This window comes from Portunus trituberculatus, chromosome 25 (genome assembly GCF_017591435.1).
Source record: "Portunus trituberculatus isolate SZX2019 chromosome 25, ASM1759143v1, whole genome shotgun sequence".
NCBI lineage: Eukaryota > Metazoa > Arthropoda > Malacostraca > Decapoda > Portunidae > Portunus > Portunus trituberculatus.
The window spans coordinates 2,153,375-2,180,000 of NC_059279.1; the positions used below are offsets into that span (position 1 = coordinate 2,153,375).

Genomic DNA, 26,626 nt, shown 5'->3' on the forward strand with positions numbered 1-26,626 from the left:
GTAATAACAACAACAACAACAACAACAACAACAACAACAACAACAACAACAACAACCAGAACTCCACCTACAAGTCTACACACACACACACGGCTGGAATTCTCTCGCGTTGCTTCTTCGCTGATTACCTTCATTGTTGATGTTCTCGTATATGAGAGAGAGAGAGAGAGAGAGAGAGAGAGAGAGAGAGAGAGAGAGAGAGAGAGAGAGAGAGAGAGAGAGAGAGAGAGAGAGAGAGAGAGAGTATTGTGGGTGTCAAAACAGAAACAGCAGTGGTGTGTGTGTGTGTGTGTTAGTAATTCACCTCGGTCGTCTGCTGGTCATCCAGCCAGTCTTCCCCATTACGGAGCGAGCTCAGAGCTCATAGACCAATCTTCGGGTAGGACTGAGATCACAACACACTCCACACACCGGAAAAGCGAGGCCACAACCCCTCGAGTTACATCCCGTACCTAATTACTGCTAGGTGAACAGGGACCACACATTAAGAGACTTGCCCATTTGCTTTGCCGCTTCCCGGGACTCGAACCCGGACCCTTTCGATTGTGAGTCGAGCGTGCTAACCACTACACTATGATGTGTGTGTATGTGTGTGTGTGTGTGTGTGTGTGTGTGTGTGTGATGAAAAAAAAATACTAATCCTTTTCACGTCACCATATATATATATATATATATATATATATATATATATATATATATATATATATATATATATATATATATATATATATATATATATATATATATATATATATATATATATATATATATATATATATATATATATATATATATATATATAAATCGAAGAAATAAGAACCAAAATGAAAATACATAAACAGACACATAAATACAAAAAAACCCACTTTACAAAAAAATACAAAACAGAAAACCGATACACTTAACAACAGAAATGAAATGAAATGAATGAAAATAAAATACAAAGAAAACACCAGGAAATCTTAACTGAAGGGAAGCAATTCTGATCCGAAGCTTCGAATGGCTCTTTTCGCGACACCTGCTTCGCTACAACACCAGGGCGATTCCCGGGGAGAGAATGCAGTTTTATCGCTCTTATCTCCCTCCCATGGATAACACAAAAGAAGACTGAAGGCTGAAGAGAGAAAGGAATACGGGAGAGGAAGAAAACGAGAATGGGGAGTGAAAATAAGGCAAGGAAGAAAATAAGGAGGAAGTTTCCGATACAGTTTGCAAAAATGGTTCGACGCAAGCACCGGCACTCGAAGCAATGAAGCACGCCCTGGGTTAGCCTTGTATTGATCCGCAGGGAGGTGGAAGGGCGCCTTACCAGAGGGAATATATAGGTATACAACAAACCAGGTTCCCGTCAAGGTATGATTGCTTCTCACCTGTTTAATTAAAGGTCAAAGGAAGACTTTAAAATGCCGTTCACGCCGCCACTATAACTTACCGCACAAAGAAAACGTGACAGCGCAAACCAAGAATCTTTCCCGCCACGGTGCGCTGGACAAAAGGCTACGCACGTTTTTACTTCCGTGTGTGCAAGATCAGGGGAGGCAAGGAGCTGATACATGCGTCTTGATCTGCAGGAAAACCACGAGCATAATCATAGCCTTTCATCGTGCATAGAAAAGTTGAGTATACATTTTTTTTTCCTCAGTCATCCTGCGTTACACAAAAGGATAAGTACGTGTCTTTTTTTCTTAGTTTGAATGCAAAATCAGGAAGAGAGGACGGTGATAGATGCGTAACCATATTCTCCCACCCACCATATATAGAAGACAAAAGTGCAAATGAATCTTTTCCGCCACGCTAAGTTAGACAAAAAAAAAGATCCTACGCGTCTTCACTTCCGCGGTGCAAGATCGAGGATGAGAAGGAACCGATAGATGCGTCTCGTCTGCAACAAAGCAACCATAATCACATTTTTCACCGGGCATAGAAAACGAGATGGACAAGACAAAAGAATGTTTCTCGCTGCTCTGGGCCGAACAAAGGCCATACGCATCTTGGTTTCTGCATGAGGAGGAAGGTTGATAAAGGAAAGGAAGGGAAGGGAAGGGAAAGAAGCGATATAGATGCATCTCATCCCATAACATCACTTTTACATAGCATAGAAAACGAGACAGCCAAAACAAAGAATTTTTCCCGCCACCCTGGCTGGACAAAGGTTACGCGCAGGTGGGCTAAACGACAGGAGGAGGGAAGGGAACGAACTCATCTTGTGCTACACTGCCTGCTAGATTACAAGCATAACACTATCTTTCCTGCCAAGTATAACACACGAGACAACGTTACCAGACCTAACCTAACCTGACTTGACCTTATCTAATCTGGCCTAACTTGACCTAATCTGATCTTATGTGACTTGGAATTGAAATGAACCGGTTTGTCTTTGCCCTAAATTGAAAACGACTTGAGATAATGTCATTTGAATTTGGCTTAACCTGACGACCTAACCTGACCTAACCCAATCACAATAATCAACACAAAGAGAACAAAGTATACAGCAAAGAATCTTCCCCAATTCTTTCTAGACTAATGAAATAAGAGTGTACACTTCCTGAATGCAAGATCTCGGAGGGAAACTAACCACTACGTATATGCAGACTACTCTTAAACCTTACTCTTCACCAAGCAAACGACACTACAATAACCTAAAAGAAGGGCTGTTCATTCAAACGCTTCCGTGGATAATCTCGACAACTTTGAAGAGGCTCCAGTGGAAGTCATTTAAGTTTTCAAGTCAGTTTTTATAATCCTTGAAATAGTCTAACGATGATTCTGCACGATCAGTAGACAAAAACGACCATGAAAACCCGACTAACTATTTCTGTGGCTTTTGAAGAACAGGTACGATAAGAAAGCTGTGTTTAAGAATACGAAGGAGAGAAAAACAACAAACACCAACAGCAATTCTTTCTCGTTATCTTCAGGAGGAAAAAAACACACTGACCTTCACGAACACAAGAAGATCAGACGAGAAACCGATGCATCTCCCTTGTCTTACCAGCACCACACCACACCACCCCACGTCACCACAACCAGGACCTAAAGAGCCTCCAGACGCCACCGTAACTCACGCCACAGGGGATAATGCACGACGGGACATAAAGGCGGCATTTCTCGGGACACCTTTGGCGGGAATAAAGGAAAATCTATTGGGATATTAAGCCGTAGAGTGGAAGCAGCACCACCTCGCCATCCCTTCAGTTTATGGGGTGCTACTGACGTTTTCCTGTGTGCAGCCAAAATGCTGATCGTAAGTTAGCGAAGACGAGGCCAAGAGAGAGAGAGAGAGAGAGAGAGAGAGAGAGAGAGAGAGAGAGAGAGAGAGAGAGAGAGAGAGAGAGAGAAGTAGATGAAAGAAGAACAGTGAAGAGAAAGATGAGAAGGAAAAGAAACATAAAGAACGAATGAAATGGATAGAAGAAGAAACGAAACGAAAAGAAAACGAAATGAAAGGAAAAAAAGAGGACAGGAGAGGAGAGGAAAGGTGAGAGGAGTAGAAAGGATAAAAGAAAAGAAGAAACAGCAGAGGATAGAAACAGGAAATGAGAAGAGAAATACCAAAGTGTGTGTGTGTGTGTGTGTGTGTGTGTGTGTGCTTCTAAGTGTCGGTTAAAGTGAGAAGGGCGGTAAGAGGAAGAGGAAGAGGAAGAGAAAGAGGAGGAGGAGGAGGAGGAGGAGGAGGAGGAGGAGGAGGAGGAGGAGGAGGAGGAGGAGGAGGAGGAGGAGGAGGAAGATATACGAAGGAAGGCTTGGAGAGCGAGCGAGAGAGAGCAAGCTACTTGGAACGAGGAAGTAAAAAGAGACGGGCTATTTACTCAACAAGGAAGAAAGGTGAGAGAGAGAGAGAGAGAGAGAGAGAGAGAGAGAGAGAGAGAGAGAGAGAGAGAGAGAGAGAGAGAGAGAGGAAAAAAAAAAAAGGCGCGAAAGAAAACGGTAAGAGGAAGTGCCTGATGATGGTGTACGCAATATAAGAAGCAAGGAGAGATAAGACGTAAGCAAAGATGAAAATAGCGCTAATAAAAAGGTGGGTGCAGGTGCAAAATAGAGTATTATATATCTGGCGAGGACGTGAAGAGCTCACCTGTCTGTCAAGGGGGACGAAAATTTACCTTATGAATGTCAGGTGCGCAAAGTGACGCCAGGTAAAGAAAGACAGATTAAAAGTTAAACAAAAGATAGAAAGGAGAGAAGAAAAAAAGAGACAAAGGAGTTATTAGAGAACAGTAATAAGACAGGGAGAAGAGAAACAAAGGAAATAGAGAGATAGAAGAATAGAGATAGATGAGAAAAAGCATAATAAAAAACTGGCTAAAATGTAGAAAGGAGAGGAGAAAAAAGAGAAATGAGTTAGAGAAGAGAAACAAGGAAATAGGGAGATAGGACAGCAACAATAGGTAAGAAAACGTAAAATAAAAAAAATGGATAAAAGATAGAAAGAAGAGAAGAGAGAGAAGTTACAGGGTGAGAGAAAGAAGATTATGGAGACAGGGAGATAAACAGTAGGAAGGAGACAGGACAGTAATGGTAGGTATAAAAAAGAGAAAAGGTAGGAAGAGAGGAAGAAAAAAAAAAGAAAGTAACAGACGAGAATAAGAAGGGAAGGAGAAAAGAAGATAGGGAGATAAACAGATTGAAGGAGATAGAAAAGAGATGATAAAAGGTAGGAAGAAGAAAAGTAAGGAGTTATAAAGCGAGAATTAGTAGATAGAAGAAGAGAAAGGGAAGAAATAAGGAAAATGAGAGAGAGAGAGAGAGAGAGAGAGAGAGAGAGAGAGAGAGAGAGAGAGATAACAGATGACAGTAAAATATTGGAGGAGAAAGGGAGGAAACAAGGAGATGAAAGATAGGAAGGAGAGAAAGAGAGGGAGAAGTGAATGAATGAGGGAGAGGGGGAAGGGAGAGAGAAGAGAAAGGGAATAAAAGGCAGGGAAAGAGGAAAAGGATAAAAGAGGAAGAAAAAGATGAATCGGAGGAAGCAAAGAAAAGGAGGGAGAGAGGAAAAGAAAGAAAATATAAAGGTAGAGAGAGAGAGAGAGAGAGAGAGAGAGAGAGAGAGAGAGAGAGAGAGAGAGAGAGAGAGAGAGAGAGAGAGAGAGAGAGAGAGAGAGAGAGAGAGAGAGAGAGTAATGATAAAAAAAAATAGGAATAAAAGGCAAAGAAGAGTGAACGAGTGAAATAAAAGTAGAGAAAGAAAAAGAGAAAAAAAGGAAGAAATAAGAAAAAAAAGCTTATGTTACCAATCCCAAAGAAAGAAAGGAAGAAAAAGAAGTGGAAAGAAGAAAATCTAAGACACGAAAAAAAAAAAAAATAAAGGATTACGGAAGGAAATTAAAGAGAGATAGAGAAAAAGAATAAAGCAGAGATTCGAAAAACACACACATAAAATTCGAACCCTTGAACCCACGAGATAATGAACCTGCGAAGCTCCAATGGCTTTATCTACTGCTTCGAATCCCAGCAGATCCTCCGCTTCCTTCACACAATTACTGAACTAAAACCCGTACGTCTCCCCAGCTCACGTTTCAATCACACTCCGTACCTGTAATACCTCGCCCCCTAACCCCCAAACACACACACACACACACACACACACACACACACACTCTCCTTACTTTTCTTCTTCCTACCTTTTATCATCTCTTTTCTATCTCCTTCAATCTATTTATCTCCCTATCTTCTCGTTTTCTACTTCCCTTCTTCTTCTCGTCTATTAATTCTTTCTCTCTTCTCTCTTATACGTGTTTTTATTCAAATTACATGCTTGTTATGAATTTATCTAGTTACGTGTAGTTATTTTGATTTCTTTAATATGTAAGATGTTAGTTATAAGTGTGAGGATGTTAGTTATAAGTGTGATGTTAGTAATAAGTGTGAAGATGTTAGTTACAAGCGTGAAGATGTTAGTTATAAGCGTGAAGATGTTAGTTACAAGTGTGAAGATATATATAAGTGTGAAGATGCAGAGTTATAAGTAAGGTAAGAAGGCAAGTCACTCACCTGTAGTGGGAGAAGATGAAGATGGTCGCTGTGAGAGTGAAGAGGGAGAGGAGGCCGCCGATGAAGGTGATGTAACGCACTGCCTCCAGGACGTGTGAGGGGCCCGCCTGAGGATGCCGAGAGGATGCCATTACTGCACACACACACACACACACACACACACACACACACACACACACACACACACACACACACACACACACACAGGCACTATCAACCTCCACGCCGCTCCTCTCATTGTCTATGCACGCAGGGATGGCCACAAGGGACGGGAAAAATGTGACCTCATAAACTTATTTTCTCCCATTCATTTAAAATTCCACTCGCACTCTCCAGGCCACTCTTGTTTCCAGTTAATTGTTTTTTCCCTCTGTGATAATAAATAATACAGTAGACCTTTAATTAAACGCAGACCGGGTGGGTGGGTGGCTTCAACGGAGGATTCAATGCAGGGCGGTCAGAAAATAATGTTGTTCCTTTATTTATTCATGGCTCGTATTTTAGCTTCTCTCATAAGATTTTTTTTATATTAATGTTAAGTTAGGTGATGTTTGGTTAGAGTAAGGTAAGGTAAGGTCAGGTAAGGTCAGGTAAGGTTAGGTAAGGTTAGGTTAGATTAAGTAAGGTTAAATTAGGTTAAATAAGGTTAGGTTAGGTTAAGTAAGGTTAGATTAGGTTAGGAACTTTTCAAGGGGTACAATAGTTAGAAGTCAAATCAAGTTAGGTTAGGTTAGGTTAGGTTAGGTTTTTGTTCTTCGTTCTCTAAAGACTCATTTTTTTTTTCACGAGACACACTAATTAGGTTCTCTTGGGTGTCTGTCATCTCAAACATTGATTCCCAGGCACTTATTTCTCCATTCTTTTATTCTCAGCTTCCAAAAGGCCAATTAGATTAGTAGTCACGTTCTCATGGACATTTTTCCAACTGACGATGTAAAGGCATTGTTACATTATCACTAAAATCAAAAGAGTATCCTTAAAAAAGCCAATACCTTCCACTTGAGCTTATTAAGAGCACTTACCTCCATCCACAGCCTAAAAATTTGTCATCTTTTACTCTCCTCTCATTTACCTTTTCTTTCTCTATCCAACAATTCTTTTATCTCTCTCTCTCCTCTCTTTCTCCCAATAACTTCCTCTTGAGCTTATTAAGAGTGCCTATCTCCACTCACTGCCTAAGAAAATGGTTACCTTTTACTATTCTTTCATTTAACGTCTTTTTCATTCTTTCTCTATCCACGAATCTTTTTTTTTTTTTATCTTTCTCCTCTCAACTATTTTTCTTTCTGCCAATACTTGAGCTTATTAAGAGTGCCTATCCCCACCCAGTGCCTAAGAAAATTGTTACCTTTTACTATTCTTGCATTTATTTTATTCTTTCTCTATCCACGAATACTTCTGTCTTTCTCTCTCCTCTCAACTATTTTTCTTTCTGCCAATAACTTCCACTTGAGCTTATTAAGAGTACTTACACTTACCCCACACCCACTGCCTAAAACACTGCTATCTTTTACTCTCTTCTCATTTACCCTTTTTATCATTTCTCTATCCACGAATCCTTTTGATCTCTCTCTCTCCTCTCAATTATTTTTTTTCCTTCTCCATCCACGAATTCTTTTCTTTATCTTTCTTTCTCCTCTGATTTATTTTTTTTCTTCTTTTTTATCCACGAATTCTGTTTTCTCTAATCCCTCCCTGTTAACTTTCTCGTCCTCTTCATCAACGACTTGCCATTCAGCTTAGTCATTTTTTAGACCAGCGGATCAAGTCTTTCCAGAGATGAGGGAGAAGTTAATCCAGAGAGAGAGAGAGAGAGAGAGAGAGAGAGAGAGAGAGAGAGAGAGAGAGAGAGAGAGAGAGCACTTAATCTCCTTCTTAGGTAAGTGTTATGAAGTTGTTTATACCTTTTCACCAAACGTTCAAATTAGTTATCAAGAAGAAAATGAGAAAGTTGTGCTTATTTTGTGTTTGTATTTTCAATGTACTTGTCGAAGTGAAAATGAATAAAAGTAAATAATAATAAGGGAACACTCTTAACAGTCCTAATAACTAATACATAAATAAATAAATGTAGATAGTTGTAAAATTCATATCAAGTAAATGAGTAAAATAAAACTCTTAAAGATGAAATAAAAAAAAAAACGATTAAAAAAAATCGAAAAAAAGAATAAAAAGCTCACAATAATGAACAAATAAATAAATATATCAATAAATCAACAAAATCTCTAAAATTATCAATAAACAAACACAAACCTATAAACTCATAATTAAACACCAACAAAATACTTCTAAAAACTCAAATCTTTAATAATCCTCGCTAACTTTATATTAATTTTAACGCTGCGTGATGACTAATGCACCGTCACACACACACACACACACACACACACACACACACACACACACACACACACACACACACACACACACAGTTATTTCGTATTTCTCCTGACTTCCTGTTTTTATTCTCCTTTTCTTGTTTTTTTTATCTGTTCTTCTCTTTTCTCCTATCTTCTCCTCTCCTTTTCATCCTTTTCCTTCCTTTTTTTTTGTTTCTTTTCTTCTTCTATCCATATCACACACACACACACACACACACACACACACACACACACACACACACACACACACACACACACACACACACACACACACACACACACACACACATAAACATTGTGGTCTGGATTACGTGAGTTTGTCCTGCACCGCTATGCTGATTAATATTCCTGTGGAGTTTGTGTTCTAATTTCATCGTAAGTAATGTTGTTTTTGTTTATATTTGCTAGTTTTTCTCTGTCTCTATCTATTTGGGTTTTGTTCTTTCGTAGTGTGAGTTTTGTTCATATTTGTTCGTGTTTTCCTATTTTCATTTACTTGGGTTTTCTTTTTTCTATTTCTTTTTTTGTCTATTTATCTATTTTGTGCTTCGTTTTCTATATTTTTCATCTTTCGTATTCATTCTTTTGTTTGTATTTTCTTCTTTTTCCTTTAGTTCTTTCTTTTCTTCTTCTCGTTCTTGTCCTTGTTCTTCCTTTTCTTCTTCTTCTTCTTTTTTTTTTCTTCTTGTGACTGTCAAAACCTAAAACTTCACCAATAAACGAAACAAACCAAACTAATCTTCTCTGACAACCACCTTCATCACCTTCTACTCACCAATATTTCTACTTCAAGCTTCAATCTCTTAACTAAATCTCCGTGACCTTGCAAAGATAAACCCAACCTAATTATTCCTTTTATCTATGTATTCTTTTCTATTGTTACACTGAGCCCTTTTCTTTAATCCTGTTGCTCTTGGTCATATTTTCTCTTTTACACAAACTGAACAAAGGGGGCCGCAGTGGTACAGTGGAACCATGCGTGCTTTGGGGTCTGAGTGGTCCTCCAAGCGCACCGGTTCGAATCCTGTCCACGGTCCGAGTGTAGGTTGGGCTTCCTCACTTGCGGCAAGGGTGTCCTAGCGGGTGGGCTTTGAGATAGAAGGTACCACAAAAAAGTACGCCCTTTAGCCCATAAATTCCCGTGAAAAGCCCACATGGTATAAAAAAAAAAAAGGAATAGAGAAAGGATTAAACAGCAAACTAACTAACACATTTTTCACACTAAACAACCTAATGACCTAACGAACTAATTAAAACATCTAATTGTCTCTGCCTTACACCTGGCCACTTGAGGAGCGCGGAGAACACAACCTTAACTGCCCCAGACTCTAATTGGACACTCGGCTTTCGGATTTATTGTTACGAGCCGCAATAACCGCCAACCATGCACGCTGCTTGTTCCGGCGCCTGCTACACCAACACGCCGCCACGCCGCCAGACCAGAGGGTAGGTAGTGGTGGTGTTGTGTAGGTGGTGGTGTAGTGGTTGTAGTAGTAGTAGTAGCATAGTAGTAATGGTAGTAAAAGAAGTAGTAGTAGTAGTAGTAGTAACAGTAATGATAGTGCTAGTAGTAGTAGAAGTAGTAGTAGTAGTAGTAGTAATATCAGTGATAGTAGTAGTAGTAGTAGTAGTAGTAGTAGTAGTAGTAGTAGTAGTAGTAGTAGTAACAATAAAATACAAGTAATTATTATTATCGTCATTACTATCATTATCATCATCATCATCATCATCATCATCATCATCATCATCATCATCATCATCATCATCATCACCACCACCACCACCACCACCACCACACACTTTCAACCCGCGTACTCTGTCCCTCGGTACTTTTTGCTGGCTTTTCGCTTCCATGGTGAACAGTGGCGGCGAGGGAGCCATCACAGAGAGGGGCTTGGGAACACATTCAAGCTGGGAAGGGAGAAGCTTTGGGGGCTTTGCGGGGCGTGAAGCTGGAAAGAGGAGTAACATTATCATCTATGTGTGTGTGTGTGTGTGTGTGTGTGTGTGTGTGTGTGTGTGTGTGTGTGTGTGTGTGTGTGTGTGTAAAGGTGTCATTCTCCCGTGATCCATGAACAAACACACCGCTTTGAAATTCACTGCTCTCTTTCTCTCTCTCTCTCTCTCTCTCTCTCTCTCTCTCTCTCTCTCTGTCATTCTTTCCTCTAACTATTGCCTTTGATTTTTCCATTTATTTCCTCCTTTCTTCTTCTTTCTTCTTCTTTTTTCTTTTCCTCTCTCAACTCCTCCAGTACTAGGATGTTTTTTTTATCTTGAGTTTTGACAACGATTAGACAAATTTATTCATATTAGGAAGGGTCTATGGAGGTCAGAAGATTGATGCACAGAGTCTTTCTTCACTGTTTCAATTCCCACACAAGTTTCTGAAGGTGTATAAAATCGTGAAATTGTGAGCAAAATGAATATGAAAACGCGTCATGGTATTTTTTGTACGTGTGTATATTTCTTTCTTTCTTTTGTCTTTGTTTCTATTTCGCTGTATTTCATTTACTTTTGTTCTGTTAATACTGATCCCTATTCAATTCTCGACAAATCCAGTAACGACACACACACACACACACACACACACACACACACACACACACACACACACACACACACACACACACACACACACACACTCACACAAGCAGGCCATGAACCAACATATCTCTTTTACAGCGCCATCTTTTCTCCAAACCTTTACGTTCCGTCCATCTTTTTATTACCTTTAATGGATGCTCTAACTTTATCTCGCATTAAAACTTAAGGCGCACTCTTTTCAGGTGAGTTAATTACGCTGGCGGTTGGTTGGGAGGCGGTCTTGTAACAGAGGTGAGAGCTGGCTAGGTAGTGAAGGTGCCTGGTTCTTATCCTTTACCTCTTGATACCATGACGCGTTTCCATATTCATTGCGGTTACTATTTGGTGATTTTATACAGCTATAGAAACTTATTTGGGGGATTAAAATAGCGAAGACTCTGGCCATTAATTTTCTGACCTCCCTAAAGCCTTTCTAATGTAAATGAAATGGTCTAATCGTACCCAAAACACAAGGTAAAAATGTGTAACAGTGCTGAAGAGGTTAATTTAGACTCCTCGCATCTGTTTCTACGTGTCAGAGGAAAGACTATAATAATCCTCAGTAAAGTTTTTTTTTTTCTATATTACTCGTGTTTTTTAATTCTGCCCGTCTCACTAATGGAGGAGTTTGTCAGTACTTTCACTCCATTTTCTTTCTCCGGTAAAATTCCAAGTCTCTACCTGGTCAGTATTTCAACTACTTTATTCCTTTCTCTGGTAAGATTCCGAAACTTTACGCCTGGTTGTTTTACTTCTTTGTGTTTCGTGCATTTTCGTTTCCCGTCCGTCACTAGTGCAAGAGTAAACCAGTAGCTCCTTTATTCCTTTCTTTGGTAAAATTGTGGAACTCTCAGCCTGGATATAAATTTTTCTTTTTTTTGCCCTTCTATATCATTCCTGAAACTATTCTATTCATCTACCAAAATGATGAAACTGCCTGGATGTTTCTCTTACCTACTGTGAAACTCTCAGCTTGAATATAAGTTTTCCTCTTTTTCTGGCCTTACATAACATTTCTAAACTATCTATTTACCTCACTAATGTCAGAGTTAACCAGTACCTTTCTCTGCCACAATGATGAAACTGCCTGAATGCTTCTCTTATCTACTGTGAAACTCTCAGCTTGGATATAAATTTTCCTTTTTTTTTTCCCGCCCTTCCATATCATTCCTCAAATTATCTATACATCTCACTAATGGCAGAGTTAACCAGTACCTTTCTCTACTAAAATTATAAAACTACCTGCATTCTTTTCTTACCAATTTTCCTACAAATAAGTGTCTTGAAATCTTCCTCTTTAACGAAATCAAGTCACAGGAAGCAGGAAACACAGAAGCAGGCAGTGAGTTTCAGAGTTTACCAGGAAAGGAAATGAATGATTGAAAATACCAGTTAACTCTTGCTTTGACTAACCTTCTTTACACGATTACATCACGTTACAGAGAAAACCTGATGACGAGAGAACGTTTCCTTGTATCATATTGCTCTAAATCTCACATTCCCACACTCGATCACAGAGAGAGAGAGAGAGAGAGAGAGAGAGAGAGAGAGAGAGAGAGAGAGAGAGAGAGAGAGAGAGAGAGAGAGAGAGAGAGATCTATCTATTTATCTCTCTCATATCAGATTGTTTACCAGAAGAGAGAGAGAGAGAGAGAGAGAGAGAGAGAGAGAGAGAGAGAGAGAGAGAGACCAGAAGAGAGAGAGAGTAAATGATGGAATCTTCGCATACTATTACTGCAGACTCCTCACGTGTCTTTGCGAGATATCTTGGGAGGAGAGAGAAGGAAAGAGAGAAGAAAAATATGACGGACCATTGTTCGCATATCATTACTGAATACTCACTGTCTTCATCTACATAACGAGAGAGAGAGAGAGAGAGAGAGAGAGAGAGAGAGAGAGAGAGAGAGAGAGAGAGAGAGAGAGAGAGAGAGAGAGAGAGAGAGAGAGAGAGAGAGAGAGAGAGAGAGAGAGAGAGAGAGAGAGAGAGAGAGAGAGAGAGAGAGAGAGAGAGAGAGAGAGAGAGAGAGAGAGAAACAAAGAAAACTGGAGCCATACATTTCCTCACATGACATTACACCAAACCTATGTGAGAAGAGAGAGAAAGAGATAAAGGAGAGAAACCTGGTCACATTTCCCTGTCCCTCACTCACACACACACACACACACACACACACCTATAAATTCCTCATCTCTACCCCACCAATGAAATAAAGCGATCAATGACGCAGATCTTTTCCCTACGAGCTATTATCGGAAACTCGTCAGGCCCTCGCTGTTACTGGGAAAAGAAAAACAAGAAACAGTGCAAGGGTCCAACTTTATGGCACTCCTCCCTTGATAGCCGCCTGGTGTTTTGCCGCTGTAATGCCTCACACGACGGTAAATCCCGCTAAATCTGGGACTTCATGGCCAGACACACGCCGCCAGAGTTCAGGTGAGGAAATGTACACACTCACGCGATACTTCCAGATACTTCAAGGTTCTTAGTGCAGTATTCCTGAGGTAAACACAGGAGGAAGCAGTGAGGGACAGAGGGGCAAGGCTGGAGGGATTGAGAGGTAGAGGAGGATGGCAGAAGGAAGCGTAATGACTGCAGGAAAGGACCAGGAAGTAGAGGAAGGGGTAGATAGGCGGTGCATGGTGGGAGGTGTAAGGATAGAGTCTGGTGGAGGATGGAAGGATGACGTGACAGGCAGAGAAGCGTCATGATGTGGAGAATGGAAGAGTGACATGGCAAGACGAGGTGTAGGGATGGCAGGGAAGTCATAAGTAGAGGATGGAAGGCTGACATGGTAGAAGGTGTAGGGGTGGCAGGGAAGTCACGAAGTCAAGGATGGAAGTTTGACAGGAGGAGGTGTTGGACTGGCAGGGAAGTCATAAAGTAGAGGATGGAAGGCTGACATGGCTGTAGGGGTGGCAGGGAGGTGTCATAAAGTGGAGGATGGAAGATTGGCATAACAGGAAGAGGTGTAGGAATGGCAGTGGGGGGGGGGAAGGAGTGTCACGTAGTCGAGAAGCACTGAAGGGCGGTACCAGGAAGTCGTCAGGGGCAGCCATCGTGACCCTGAAGTGGCGAGTCAAGCGGGCGACCCTCCAGGCAGCGGCACGAGGCTCGCATGATTGTGATTTACGATGAAAACGGAGAGCAATTTTCCGAGTATTTATGCGTATTTATGTTCTTATTTTACACCTTCAGGACCAGCAGCCGGACAGCCCCAGGACTCGCCGGTTAGAGCATGCAACGGGGAGTTTATTTTAAGACGTCCTTCGTTCACTACGGCCATCCCCGCCCTGAGCAAATGGGTACTGTAATGAAGCACGTCTGAGCACTCCAGCAAGGGCGCCATCAGTCTCCTATCATTAGTGCTGGCCCAGTGGTATTAACCCTTAATTAGAGACCATTATGTCAGGTTATAAATCCCTTGCGCCATGCATCTCTGGGCGCAGCACGGTGACCAAGTAGTGATGAGTGTAATTTGGGTTTGGAAAGAACGGTGGGGCGGGGAACGGCGGACCAATCTTTCTCTCACTGAACGATATTCCGAAAGTCTTCAGCGCAGCACCGCCACTTCTTTCCAAAGGCTTTAACTTCATTCACACACCAACAAAACTCCTTCTTCTTCTTCTTCTTCATCTGCTTATTATTATTTTTATTATTATTTTTATTACTATTATCATTATTATTATTATTATTATTGTTGTTATTGTTGTTGTTCTTTTGGGTTGAAGTGACACGTGTTTTCAAAGGTGTTTTTTACCGTTCCAGTGACACATTGACAAGATTTCTTCGCTACTAACGGGAGAAACAGTCTTGAGAACCCGGCTACTAATTTCTGTAGCTTTTTAAAAACAGTCGTAGGGAGAGAGAAAGAGATAAGAGTGTTTCTGATCATGGGCCAAAGTCTCTCTCTCTCTCTGGACCATATTCTGAAACACTCTACTTCTTTCAACAGGATTTTGATAAAGGGACACTCGTTTTCTTAATGGGTAACCATCTCTGTGGCCTTTGCAAATAGTCGTGGCGAGAGAGCAAAGCCTTTTAGAATACGAGACACGGGGAGAGGAGGAGAAAGAGGAGGCGGTCGATGGCAGCCACTCGCCCTCCTCACTGCCTGGTTTCATCACACTCACCCACACGTCAGCTCGATGCACCAAAGCCAATCGGGAAACTAAAAGCCTCCCCAAGGCAATGTAAATAGACACACATTGCCAACGCTCATACTATCGCGGTCAGAAGTCAATTAACCTGCAGCGTTAACCTTTTTTTTCTTTTGTGTGTTTTTTTTCTCTCAGTCTTTATTTCCATCTGCAATAAATCTCGCAGGTGTCGTGTTTTTATTTTCACTTTATTTTATTTATTTATTTTTTTTCGTCCCGCCAGCAAAGAAAAGGCATAAAGGTGAGAGAAAAACGGTGAACACAGTAGAAATGAGTGGAAACAAGTGCGTTAACGTTTGACACACACACACACACACACACACACACACACACACACACACACACACACACACACACTTTGTTTTTTTCTTTTCAATTTTGCGTTCTTTTCTTTCATTCCGATTTGGGGTCAAATTCTCAGTTGTCCCACTTTCATTACTGTCGCCAGATGAAAGAACACAGAAAAGGAGATTGAAGAGTGGAAAAAAGTTAAACACAGTGAAAGTTAAGTGTAGCAGATGCATTTAGTAGTGACAGCGAATGATCACCAATTTGTAGCTTCCACCAAACATTTCGTCTCAGAATTTTGAAATACCACGAAACAATAAAGAACAATTTTTATTTCAAAGGATATTCTAAGGATTCAATGCTTTGGAAACTAAAAATACACACGTTGTTCCAGAAATTCAATGCTTCACGAACCAAAACGCGCTCTTTTATGAGGACGAAGCTTCACAAACTATGTATAGTTGGTTCTTGTAGCGCTTCGAGGCTTCATGACGCAGCTGGCGGTTCCTGTGAGGGGTTCATGAAGGCCTCGCCGTAAGCCTCGTAGTGTTCCCCTTGACTGACCTGCCGCTGCGGAGGATTTGCGCTAAAAATAAGTGCTGAATATATTTTCCTGTCTGAGGGAGCGCCACCCCCCTGCGAGAGACAGCCGGGCACGGGGTTGGAGGAGGAAGAGAAGGAGGAGGAGGTTTGGGTGGTGAGGTCGGGAGGAGGGGAGAGGGGCTGGTGGGAAGTTTCGTTGTGTCTGGAGCAGCGAGCCGCCAACATGCACAATGCACCATAAAGTCAACTTATTTTTGGGGTAGAGTTAGAAAAAGTGGGATAAAAGGCGAGGCAGGCGGTCGATGGCCACGAGCAGCGTCTTGGCGGGTTTGAGGCGCTCAAGACACGACCATGCATAGGCAACAGTGTGAGGGCGTGTCTCTGAATTTCCAGGCAGGTTTAGCTTTAACCCCTTCAATACTGGGACACATTTTTACTTTGAGTTTATGTACGATTAGAAAATTTATTGACATTAGGAAAGGTCTATGGAGATCAGAAGATTAACGGCCACAGTCTTTACTATTTCATTCCCCCACACAAGTTTCTGAAGCTGTATAAAGTCACCAAATAGAAAGCAAAACGAATATGAAACACGTCATGGTATTGATGGAGTTAAGGCGAGGTGGGGGTCTGTCTGCAGGTGTGGCGGTCAGGTGCTCATTGCTCTCACAGGTGTTACGGACCATGCAAACACTAAATGGCTAAAAGTGACATCAATGAGGCCCCAACTAATCACTTCTGTATCCAATGAAATGTAATCCTGACGAAAGAGCAACGTGTTTAAGAATGAACCTTCAACATTCCTTCCTCTGATGGGTTGGCAACATTCCTCTGATGTGTTGGCAACCTAGAAAGCCTTGACCAGTGAGACTCTTACACTGAAGGACTTAAAGGAAAACCCAACTAATGACTTGTGTCCCCATTGAAAAAAAAAAAAAAAAAATGGTGAGAGTGCAAAGGGTTTAAAAATAGGAGTTTCAATCTTATCTAATGTGGTGATGTTCTAAAACCCTGACAACCTATAGACTCTTTCACCAGGGGAGATAAATAAATAAATAAATAAATAAATGCAAATAACCGTGGTGAGAGAGCAAAGGGTTTAATACAAGTTCCAGTCTTATCCAATATAGTGTTCTAAAACCCTGACAACCTATAGACTCTTTCACCACCCTGAAAATAACCTTGGTGAGAGAGCAAAGAGTTTAAGAATAGGAGTTTCAGTCTGATCTAATGTGGTGATGCTCTAAAACCCTGATAACCAATAAGACTCAGAATAAAAAGAAAGAAAAAAAAAAAAAAAAAACTTGAGGTAAAGCCGTGGAATCAGTGTGGTGTCACTCGACCGCTGACCACGAGTGCACCAGACCAAGCTGCCACCAATGCTCCGAGGCAGACACGGGAAGGGAAAGGGGAGGATAGGGGAGGGAAAAGGAGGGAAGGAAAGGGTAAGAGGAAGGGAAGGTGGGTAGGGATAGGGATAGGAGGAGGGGAGGGGGATGGGGAGGGACTGAAGGGGTGGAGGGGGAAGAGGTCAAGGCTGCATCGTGCAATTACCATTAGTTCCTGGGCAGTTACTCTTAGCAAGGGGCAAATAAGAAGAGTGTTACTAATGGTCTTGAAGAGTTATGCTATACTCTTCTCTCACTCTTCTCCCTTTCATTCACCACGCTAATGAGAAAGCTATCACACTTAATGATTCACGTCTGTGCTGACAAATTACATCACCGCATTTTAAACCAATCACTCCACGCAGGGCGACCGACGGACTGGCGCTACTGTTTACCATCACAGGTCATTAAATTAAACCTCCTCCTCGCACTGTCAACAAGCGAGAGAGCGAGGAGAGCGTGACCGTGCAGAGACAAACCCCCACTCGTTCATTTCCCTTTTGTCTGGTGCCGCGGGAGAGAGACAGAGAGACAGAGGGACCGTGAGGGAGCGAGCGAGAGAGAAAGAGAGAGGTGTGCTGAAGTGGCGTTGATGGAGGCGGTTCCCCACACTTTATTGTTATGGCAAGAGGGTCTTTGTGCCTCGATGGGACTGGAATGGCCTAGCCTGGCATGGGGAATAGGGGATGGGGAAGGGGAGAGGTCACTGTGCTGCCTTCATTCAGGCGTCACAGGATGGGAGGGAAGGGGCGTTCAGTGTGGTTGGCTCGTTTAGTTTGGAAAAAAAGAAGGGGAATATAATAAAAAAAAATGATGGTTTTGTGTGTGTGTAATTCACGTCGGTCGCCTGCTGGTCACCCAGCCAGTCTTCCCCATTACGGAGAGAGCTCAGAGCTCACAGACCGATCTTCGGGTAGGACTGAGACCACAACACACTCCACACACCGGGAAAGCGAGGCCACAACCCCTCGAGTTACATCCCGTACCTATTTACTGCTAGGTGAACAGGGGCCACACATTAAGAGGCTTGCCCATTTGCCTCGCCGCCTCCGGGATTCGAACCAGGACCCTCTCGAGTGTGAGTCAAGCGTGCTAACCACTACACTACGCGGTGTGTGTGTGTGTGTGTGTGTGTGTGTGTGTGTGTGTGTGTGTGTGTGTGTACGAGTATAATGGTCACCATTGTAATCTCTCTCTCTCTCTCTCTCTCTCTCTGCATGTGTACGCATGAGAGAGAGAGAGAGAGAGAGAGAGAGAGAGAGAGAGAGAGAGAGAGAGAGAGAGAGAGAGAGAGAGAGAGAGAGAGAGAGAGAGAGAGAGAGAGAGAGAGAGAGAGAGAGAGAGAGAGAGAGAGAGAGAGAGAGAGAGAGAGAGATCGTTATGTTTATATTGAAGCAACACGCAGAACACTTGTCATAAGAGCAACACTTCCCTGCGGCCGTAAAACACACACACACACACACACACACACACACACACACACACACACACACACACACACACACACACACACACACACACACACACACACTCTCTCTCTCTCTCTCTCTCTCACCTGTTGCTCTATGACGTTGAGACACTGGGAATAGTTGGTCCAGCCCCCGAGCAGCCACGTCCCACTCAGTCCACACTCCCGGTACGCCACGGCTGACGGGGACACGAGGAGGAGGAGGAGGAGGAGGAGCCGTCAGTCAGTACAGGGACGGCAAGAGAAGGGCGTTGTCGGGGGAGAAGAGAACATTGGTTAGTTTATCATTGGTTTGGAGTAGTTTGGAGTGGTTTACTGAGACAAGATCGCTGTGTTTTAAGGATTGAAGAAAAGTGAGTGAGTGAGTGAGTGAGTGAGTGAGAGAGAGTGAGTGAGTGATTGAGTGAGTGAGTATGGTCCATATTCTTAAACACTTCTGTACTTCACCTCCACGAATTGTTAAGATGTTTTTACGGTTCTAGAGGCAGAGTGACAAGATTTCTACCATAATAACTAGACAAACACTCTTGAAAACCCCGCTAGTCATCTCTGTGGCCTTGGAAAACAGTCGTGATGAGAGAGCAAAGCGTTTCTGAATACTGATCTAAGTAAGGCCAGGTGGAGAGAGAAAACAGGTGAGTTATTAGTGGTTTAGAGTCGTTTACTGAGATAAGATCGATGTGTTATAAGGAGTATTGAAGTAGAGGGAGTGAGTGAGGATGTAAATAAATAAGGGATGAAAGTAAGGCGCCAGTCAGTCATTAGAGACAAGTTAGTTGGGGAGAGAGAATATTGGGTTTGGCTGTCACTGGTTTTGAGTGAGTGAGACATAAGAAGGCTGGGTTTTTGGGAAGGATGTAACGTGAGTGGATTATGTGAGAAATTAAGGAATAAGGTTGGTTAGTCAGTCAGTCAGTCAGTCAGTCAGTAAGTAAATAAATAACTCAGTCAGTCAGTCAGTCAATCAATCAGTCTGTAAGTAAGTCAGTCAGTCAGTCAGTCAGTCAGTCAGTCAGTAAGTAAGTCAGTCAGTCAGTCAGTCAGTCAGTCAGTCAGTCAGTCAGTCAGTCAGTCAGTAAGTAAGTAAGTAAGTAAATCAGTCAGTCAGTCAGTCAGTCAGTCAGTCAGTCAGTCAGTCCATGTGTGAGTGAGTGAATAAATAATCAGAAAAGAATATTGTTCCTCCCTATTTTTCTTCTTCCTCGTTTCACTTTCATGGTTTTCCCTCCAGCGTGTGTCTGCTTTCCACTACAAAAATATGGATTCAAGCTTCCAATTTTTCCTTTACCTGTTTCCTGTCGTGTTTTCCTCCTTAGTGGTGGAGTAGCATTGTGTTCCTGTTTCCCCCAGATATATCATGCATTTGCCTCAAGTTACACACACACACACACACACACACAACGTCCCCATTTTAATTTTTCAGCATCATTAAACCCTTCGGCTGACAATTCACCTTAAATAATGTTAAATACGAATCCAAGGCACAATGTTCTATTTACTCATCTCCTAAAATTACTAGTCTAATCTTAACTCTTTCAATACTGTGGCACAATTTTTACCTTAAGATTTGTGTACGATTAGACCATTTCATTGACATTAGGAAGGGTCTATGGGGGTCAGAAAATTAGTGGATCACAGTCTTCACTAGCTTAATCTCTTCACACATAAGTCTCCGAAGCTGTACAAAATCACCAAATAGTAAGCAGAATGAATAGGTGAAGTGAGGTGAGGTTAGTCGCTGTATGAGGAGTTAGGTGAGGTGAGGTGAGGTGAGATTAGGTAAGACAGTTGCTTAATGTGCAGTGAGGTTAGATAAGGTAAGGTTAGGTAAGGTAAGGTTAGTCTCTATATGAGCAGTGAGGGGGAGGGCAGATGAGGCAGCGAGGCAAATAAGGGGGCGGGGAAACGTACGAGACAGAGGCTAAGAGGCAGTAATGGGAAAATCGTTTGGTAATCAGGAGAGTAATTGGAGATGAGGAACAGAAGGAGGGTTGCAGGAACGAGGACAATTGCAAAGGAACACAAACAAGGTCCAAATAACAACAGACTCCAGGGTGGTGTGTATGACATAGGATAGAACAAAAGAAGGCTCCTCTCCTCCATCCAGTCACGAGGAGGAGGGAGGAGGAGGAAGGGGAGGAGAAAGAAGATGAAGGAGGAAAAAGACAAGGAGGGAGAGAAGGAAAAGGAAGAGAAGGAGGAGGAGGAAAATGAAAAGGAGGGAAAAGGAGGTAAAAAATGAAAAGGAAAAAGAAGGAAAAGAAAAATGTAAAGGAAAAGGAAACGGAAAAGGAGAAGGAGGAGGAGAAGCAGAATGAGAAAGACGAAAAGAAGGTGGATGTGGAAAAGCAACACACAAACTCTCTCTCTCTCTCTCTCTCTCTCTCTCTCTCTCTCTCTCTCTCTCTCTCTCTCTCTCTCTCTCTCTCTCTCTCTCTCTCTCCTCTCTCCTCTCCTCTCCTCCTCTCCCTCTCTCCTCTCTCCCTCAAATAAAATAAATCGAATAAAATGTTTCAAAATGTTTTAAATGTTTCTCCTTCTCCCTCCCCTTCCCCACTCTTCCCCTCTCCCTCTCCCTCTCCCCGTCTCACCATCAGGGTAATCCAAGAGGGCTGGCACGTCACTAAACACGTTGGCACAGGATTCTTTCACGATGCGGCCTGCGGGGGTTGGCGGCCAGCAGTGCAGTGTGTCCCAGGAGGCATTGCAGAACACACCTGGCCAAAGAAAACGAGAGAACCTTTGTCAAACCTGCCTCACGGAAACGCACCTGAGCTACTCGCGTGAAATACCTGGAAAATCAAACAAGGAGGACAATAAAAGTGTTAACGGGAACTCGCTTGTGATATATATATATTTTTTTTTGGAAATTTGTGTGTTTAGTGATGGTTTGTTTGAAAGGGTTAATTTCCTGAGTGTTCCTAGAGAGAGAGAGAGAGAGAGAGAGAGAGAGAGAGAGAGAGAGAGAGAGAGAGAGAGAGAGAGAGAGAGAGAGAGAGAGAGAGAGAGAGAGAGAGAGAGAGAGGTTTGCTAAAAGTATATCGTAGTCAAACGTGTGTGTGTGTGTGTGTGTGTGTGTGTGTGTGTGTGTGTGTGTGTGTGTGTGTGTGTGTGTGTGTAAAAAAAACACCACGTTGAAAGCAAAGACAACTACACACACACACACACACACACACACACACACACACACACACACACACACACACACACACACACACACACACACACACCTGTAAAACAAAGAGAAAATAACAAATAAGGAACACGCAACAGTGAACTTACTCAGCACCGCAAGATTAAACCATGAAAAACGCAAATGTCCTCCACTGGAAAATATGTTCGGAGTTGCAAAATATAGAGGAGGAGGAGGAGGAGGAGGAGGAGGAGGAGGAGGAGGAGGAGGAGGAGGAGGAGGAGGAGGAGGAGGAGGAGGAGGAGGAGGAGGAGGAGGAGGAGGAAGAGGAGGAGGAGGGTTCGCTAAATACTAGTCCTAAAATTAAAGCAATAAAGTGCAGAGTATGTTTCCGGAAAGATATTGTGATTTTCCTCTTTTTTTTTTTCAGTAAAGTTCAGGATATGAATGTTGACTGTGATATAGAAGAAGTGAGAGAGAGAGAGAGAGAGAGAGAGAGAGAGAGAGAGAGAGAGAGAGAGAGAGAGAGAGAGAGAGAGAGAGAGAGAGAGAGAGAGAGAGAGAGAGAGAGAGAGAGAGAGAGAGAGAGAGAGAGAGAGAGAGAGAGAGAGAGAGAGAGAGAGAGAGAGAGAGAGAGAGAGAGAGAGAGAGAGAGAGAGAGAGAGAGAGAGAGAGAGAGAGAGAGAGAGAGAGAGAGAGAAATAACCCAGCCTTTAATACTGCTTCAAAAAAAAGTAAAGACGAAGACAAAAGAGAGAATGAAACAAAGAAAAATAAGAGGAAGGAGAAGAAAGAGAGAGGAAAGAGAAAAAAAAGAGAGGAGGGAGGGAGATAAAAGAGAGAAAAACCACAACTACGCCAGCAATTATGGACGAGAGGAAAGAAGGAAGAAACAAAAGAGAGAGAGAAAAAAAAAATAACCCAGGTAAATACTTCTCTGAAAACTGCAAAGGAAGAGGAAAGAAAAAAAAGAGATGAAAAAAAAAAAAACTTCTAAAATACGCCTCCAGAAATTAAAGATGGAAAGAAAGAAAGAAAGAAAGAAAGAAAGAAAGAAAATGAGGAAAAAAAATAATAGTCGAGAGAAAGAACTTGGGGAAACAAAAAAGGGAAAATTATGAGAAATAGAGAAAAATAAATGATATGACGAGAAATGAGAAATGATAAGAAAACAGGAAAAGGACAAGAAAAATAAGGGATATCTACGAATGAGAGAATAGAGAAAAAAAAGAAGGAAATAAAGGAAAAGAGAGATAATACAGAGAGAGTGAAAAAATCTGAAAAAAATTTGAAAAAATGAGAATTAGAGTAAAGAAAGATATGAAGGAAAGAGAGAAAAAATAAAACTACGAAATTACGAGCAAAACGGAACGAAAAATAATGAAAAAAAGGATCAGCAGAAAAGAAAGACGAAATAACAAAGAGAGAAGATAAGAAAACAAGAAGAAATGAAATAAAAATACGAAATGGCAAGGGAAAGAGGGAAACAGAAAGAAAAATAATAAAAAAAGATAAACAGAAAAGAAAGACGAAATAACAAAAAGAGAGAGAGAGAGACACAAATATAGAGCAAAATGAAGAGAGGAAAAGAAAAAGACGAAATAATAAAGAGAGAAGATAAGAAAACAACAAGAAATATAAAAAGAAGAAAAGCAAAGCGGAAAGAAAAATAATATAAAATGGATAAAAAAAAGATGAAATAAAAGAGAGAGAAAGAGAGAGACACAAATAGAGAGCAAGAAGGAAGAGAGGGAAAGAGAAAGAGACAAAGCAACATCACATTCAATACAGTTCCCCAAAAAGCGAGGCAACAAAACCCCAAAACATGACTAAAGAAAGACAAAGAGACAACGCCACACGCCTCACAGGAACATTCAATACCAGAAGCCTGCCTCAAGGTGCTCGCGTGTCCCTGTTACCTCTCTCTACCTGTGTACCGGCACCCCAACACACCTCCACACTCCACCCCCACCCACACCTACAGGTACACTTGTCTTACCTGTGTGTGTGTGTGTGTGTGTGTGTGTGTGTGTGTGTGTGTGGTTTTATTCAGGTACTTTTGTTGTTGTTGTTGTTGTTGTTGTTGTTGTTGTTGTTGTTGTTGTTGTTGTTGTTGTTGTTGTTGTTGCTGTTGTTGTTGTTGGATTGATAGAAATGTGCAGTGTAGACAAACGAGGATTTAAACTGTGGGTGTAGAAATGACAAAAAAAAAAATGTTGCTGTTGTTGTTGTTGTTGTTGTTGTTGTTATTGGATTGATAGAAAAGTGGAGTGTAGAAAATCGAGGGTTTAAACTATGGGTGTAGAAACGAAAACAATGAAAGCTTAACCCCTTCAATACTGGGACACATTTTTACCTTGAGATTTGTGCACGATTAGACCATTTTATTGACATTAGGATGGGTCTATGGAGGTCACAAGATTAATGGCCACAGTCTTCACTATTCTAATCCCCTACATAAGTTTCTCAAGCTGTATAAAATCACCAAATAGTAAGCAGAATGAATATGGAAACGCGTCATGGTACTCAAGGGTTTAAAGGAATAGGGATCTTTTGTGGTGTTCGATTACCTACCTGACTTAACACCGTATTCTCTCTAACAAACTACATACCTCTTTCAAAATAAGCCTAACCTAACCCAACCCAAATTAATTCTAACCTAACCAAATATCATCTTACCCTACCCAACCCAACCCAACCCAACCCAACCTAACCCAACCGAACCCAACCCAACCCAACCGAACCGAACCGAACCGAACCGAACCTAACCTAACTAATCTAACCCAACCCAACCCAACCCAACCCAAACCAACCTAACCCTATCCTACCCAACCCAACCTAACCTACCCTGACTACCTATTATAACTACCATCTACCTAACCACAAACTCAAACTTACATCCAAGTAACCTTACAACTAAACAGCCAATCAGAATAGATAAATAAACAAAAAACTATCCCATTCTCTCTCTTTAAAGCTTTCACTCTTTACATTTTTTTTCATCCTTCTCACTCGTCTAAACTTTTCAACACACACCACACCAAAACAAAACAAAAAAAAAATCACGAACTTATCTCATTTTCTCGCTCTAATCCGTCGCCTACCTACTCCCATTCACTCTAATGCTGTTATTCTGCTGTTACCCTAAAAAAAAAAAAAAAATCACGAAGGTATCTCATTTTCTCGGTCTAATCCGTCGCCTACCTACTCCTACTCGCTCTAATGCTGTTATTCTAAATTTTCTGTTGTTTTTCTTAATTTTCTGCTGTTATTCTCTGCTGTTACCCTCAAAAAAAAAAAAAAAATCACGAAGGTATCTCATTTTCTCGCTCTAATCAGTCGCCTACCTACTCCCACTCGCTCTAATGCTGTTATTCTGTTGTTTTCTTAATGCTGTTATTCTGCTGTTACCCTCAAAAAAAAAAAAAAAAAAAAATCACGAAGGTATCTCATTTTCTCGCTCTAATCCGTCGCCTACCTACTCCTACTCGCTCTAATGCTGTTATTCTAAATTTTCTGTTGTTTTTCTTAATTTTCTGCTGTTATTCTGCTGTTACCCTCAAAAAAAAAAAAAAATAACGAAGGTATCTCAATAAATGGAATAAACAACCACTAGTCCTGCGCCACAAAGCCCCTGCAGCCCCCAACATTTACACCTGAGCCGGGGATATAAACCAGGTACTCACGCTCACTGACAAAAGACCACGCAAGACTACCCGCAAAGCCCTCCCCTCCCGCAAGCCACTAAGCGATTCTCGACACGCGATGCAGTTCACCCTGACGAGTTAAAAGTACAGGACAGGAGTGATAATAGCAGTTCCGGAACCCTCTCAGCACTGGAACCCGCTGGCGCACCTCCACAACCACGCATTTCAGGTAATAGGGAGTGTGTGATCCGGGACACTTATGCATTCTGAGACGCAGTGTTCAGGTGACTTTACGAGGGTGAAACTGTGTCTGTTTCTCGATGCTGCGGACTGGGTGAGACGTAGAAACGGAGATGGATTGACAGGCACGGTATTCACTGACATACACCTACACACAGGCACGCACACACACACACGCACACACATCCAAACACGCGAATGTTCCTTGTTCTTTTCCTTGCTTTTCTTTGTTTTGTTTTCTTTCTCTTTTACTTATTTGTTTTGCTTTTTTTTTTTTTTTTATCAATACGAGTCTTTTACAAGCACAGGGAGTCTTTCACAGGTTAAAGAAAACATGATGACTATTCCCTGTCTTAAAACTTAATTGTGATACTAATAATAAATGCATGAAAAGATACTTATACTAATAGTCATACTGTCTTACTTTCCTTTTCTTATTTTCTCTTCCTTCTTTCTTTTCTTCTTGTTCCCCTTTTTATCATTGCTTCTCCATTCATTTTTATTTATTCTGAAACCACATAAAAAAAATACTTAAACAAAAACACATACTGTCTTACTTTCCTTTTTCTTCTTGTTCCTTTCCTTCCTTCTTTTCCATCTTTCTTTTCTTCTTGTTCGCTTTACCATCATCGCTCCACATAGATAGATACTTGTACTAATAAACATACTTTCTTACTTTCCTTTTTCTTATTTTCCTTTCCTTTCTTTTCCATCTTTCTTTTCTTCTTCTTCTTCCTCTTTTTATCATTGTTCCTCTACTTATTCCTGTTCCTTCTCAAATCACATAAAAAGATACTTATACTAAT

The 26,626-nt window shown here is 41.5% G+C and overlaps 1 protein-coding gene across 5 annotated transcripts in view; it reads right to left on the reverse strand.

Moving 5' to 3' along the window:
• The window catches only part of LOC123508874 (corticotropin-releasing factor receptor 1-like), a 128,236-nt gene that overhangs the window by 9,491 nt on the left and 92,119 nt on the right, over nucleotides 1–26,626 (reverse strand). For 4 of the 5 annotated variants that reach the window (XM_045262862.1, XM_045262864.1, XM_045262861.1 and 1 more), the window contains 3 exons: nucleotides 21,392–21,517; nucleotides 18,888–18,979; nucleotides 5,992–6,098 (listed from right to left, as the gene is read on the reverse strand). In XM_045262862.1, the coding sequence (XP_045118797.1) occupies nucleotides 5,992–6,098; nucleotides 18,888–18,979; nucleotides 21,392–21,517 (325 nt within the window). Of the gene's footprint in view, nucleotides 1–5,991; nucleotides 6,099–18,887; nucleotides 18,980–21,391; nucleotides 21,519–26,626 lie in introns of those variants that run through there. The other variant, XM_045262866.1, reaches the window with a different exon arrangement.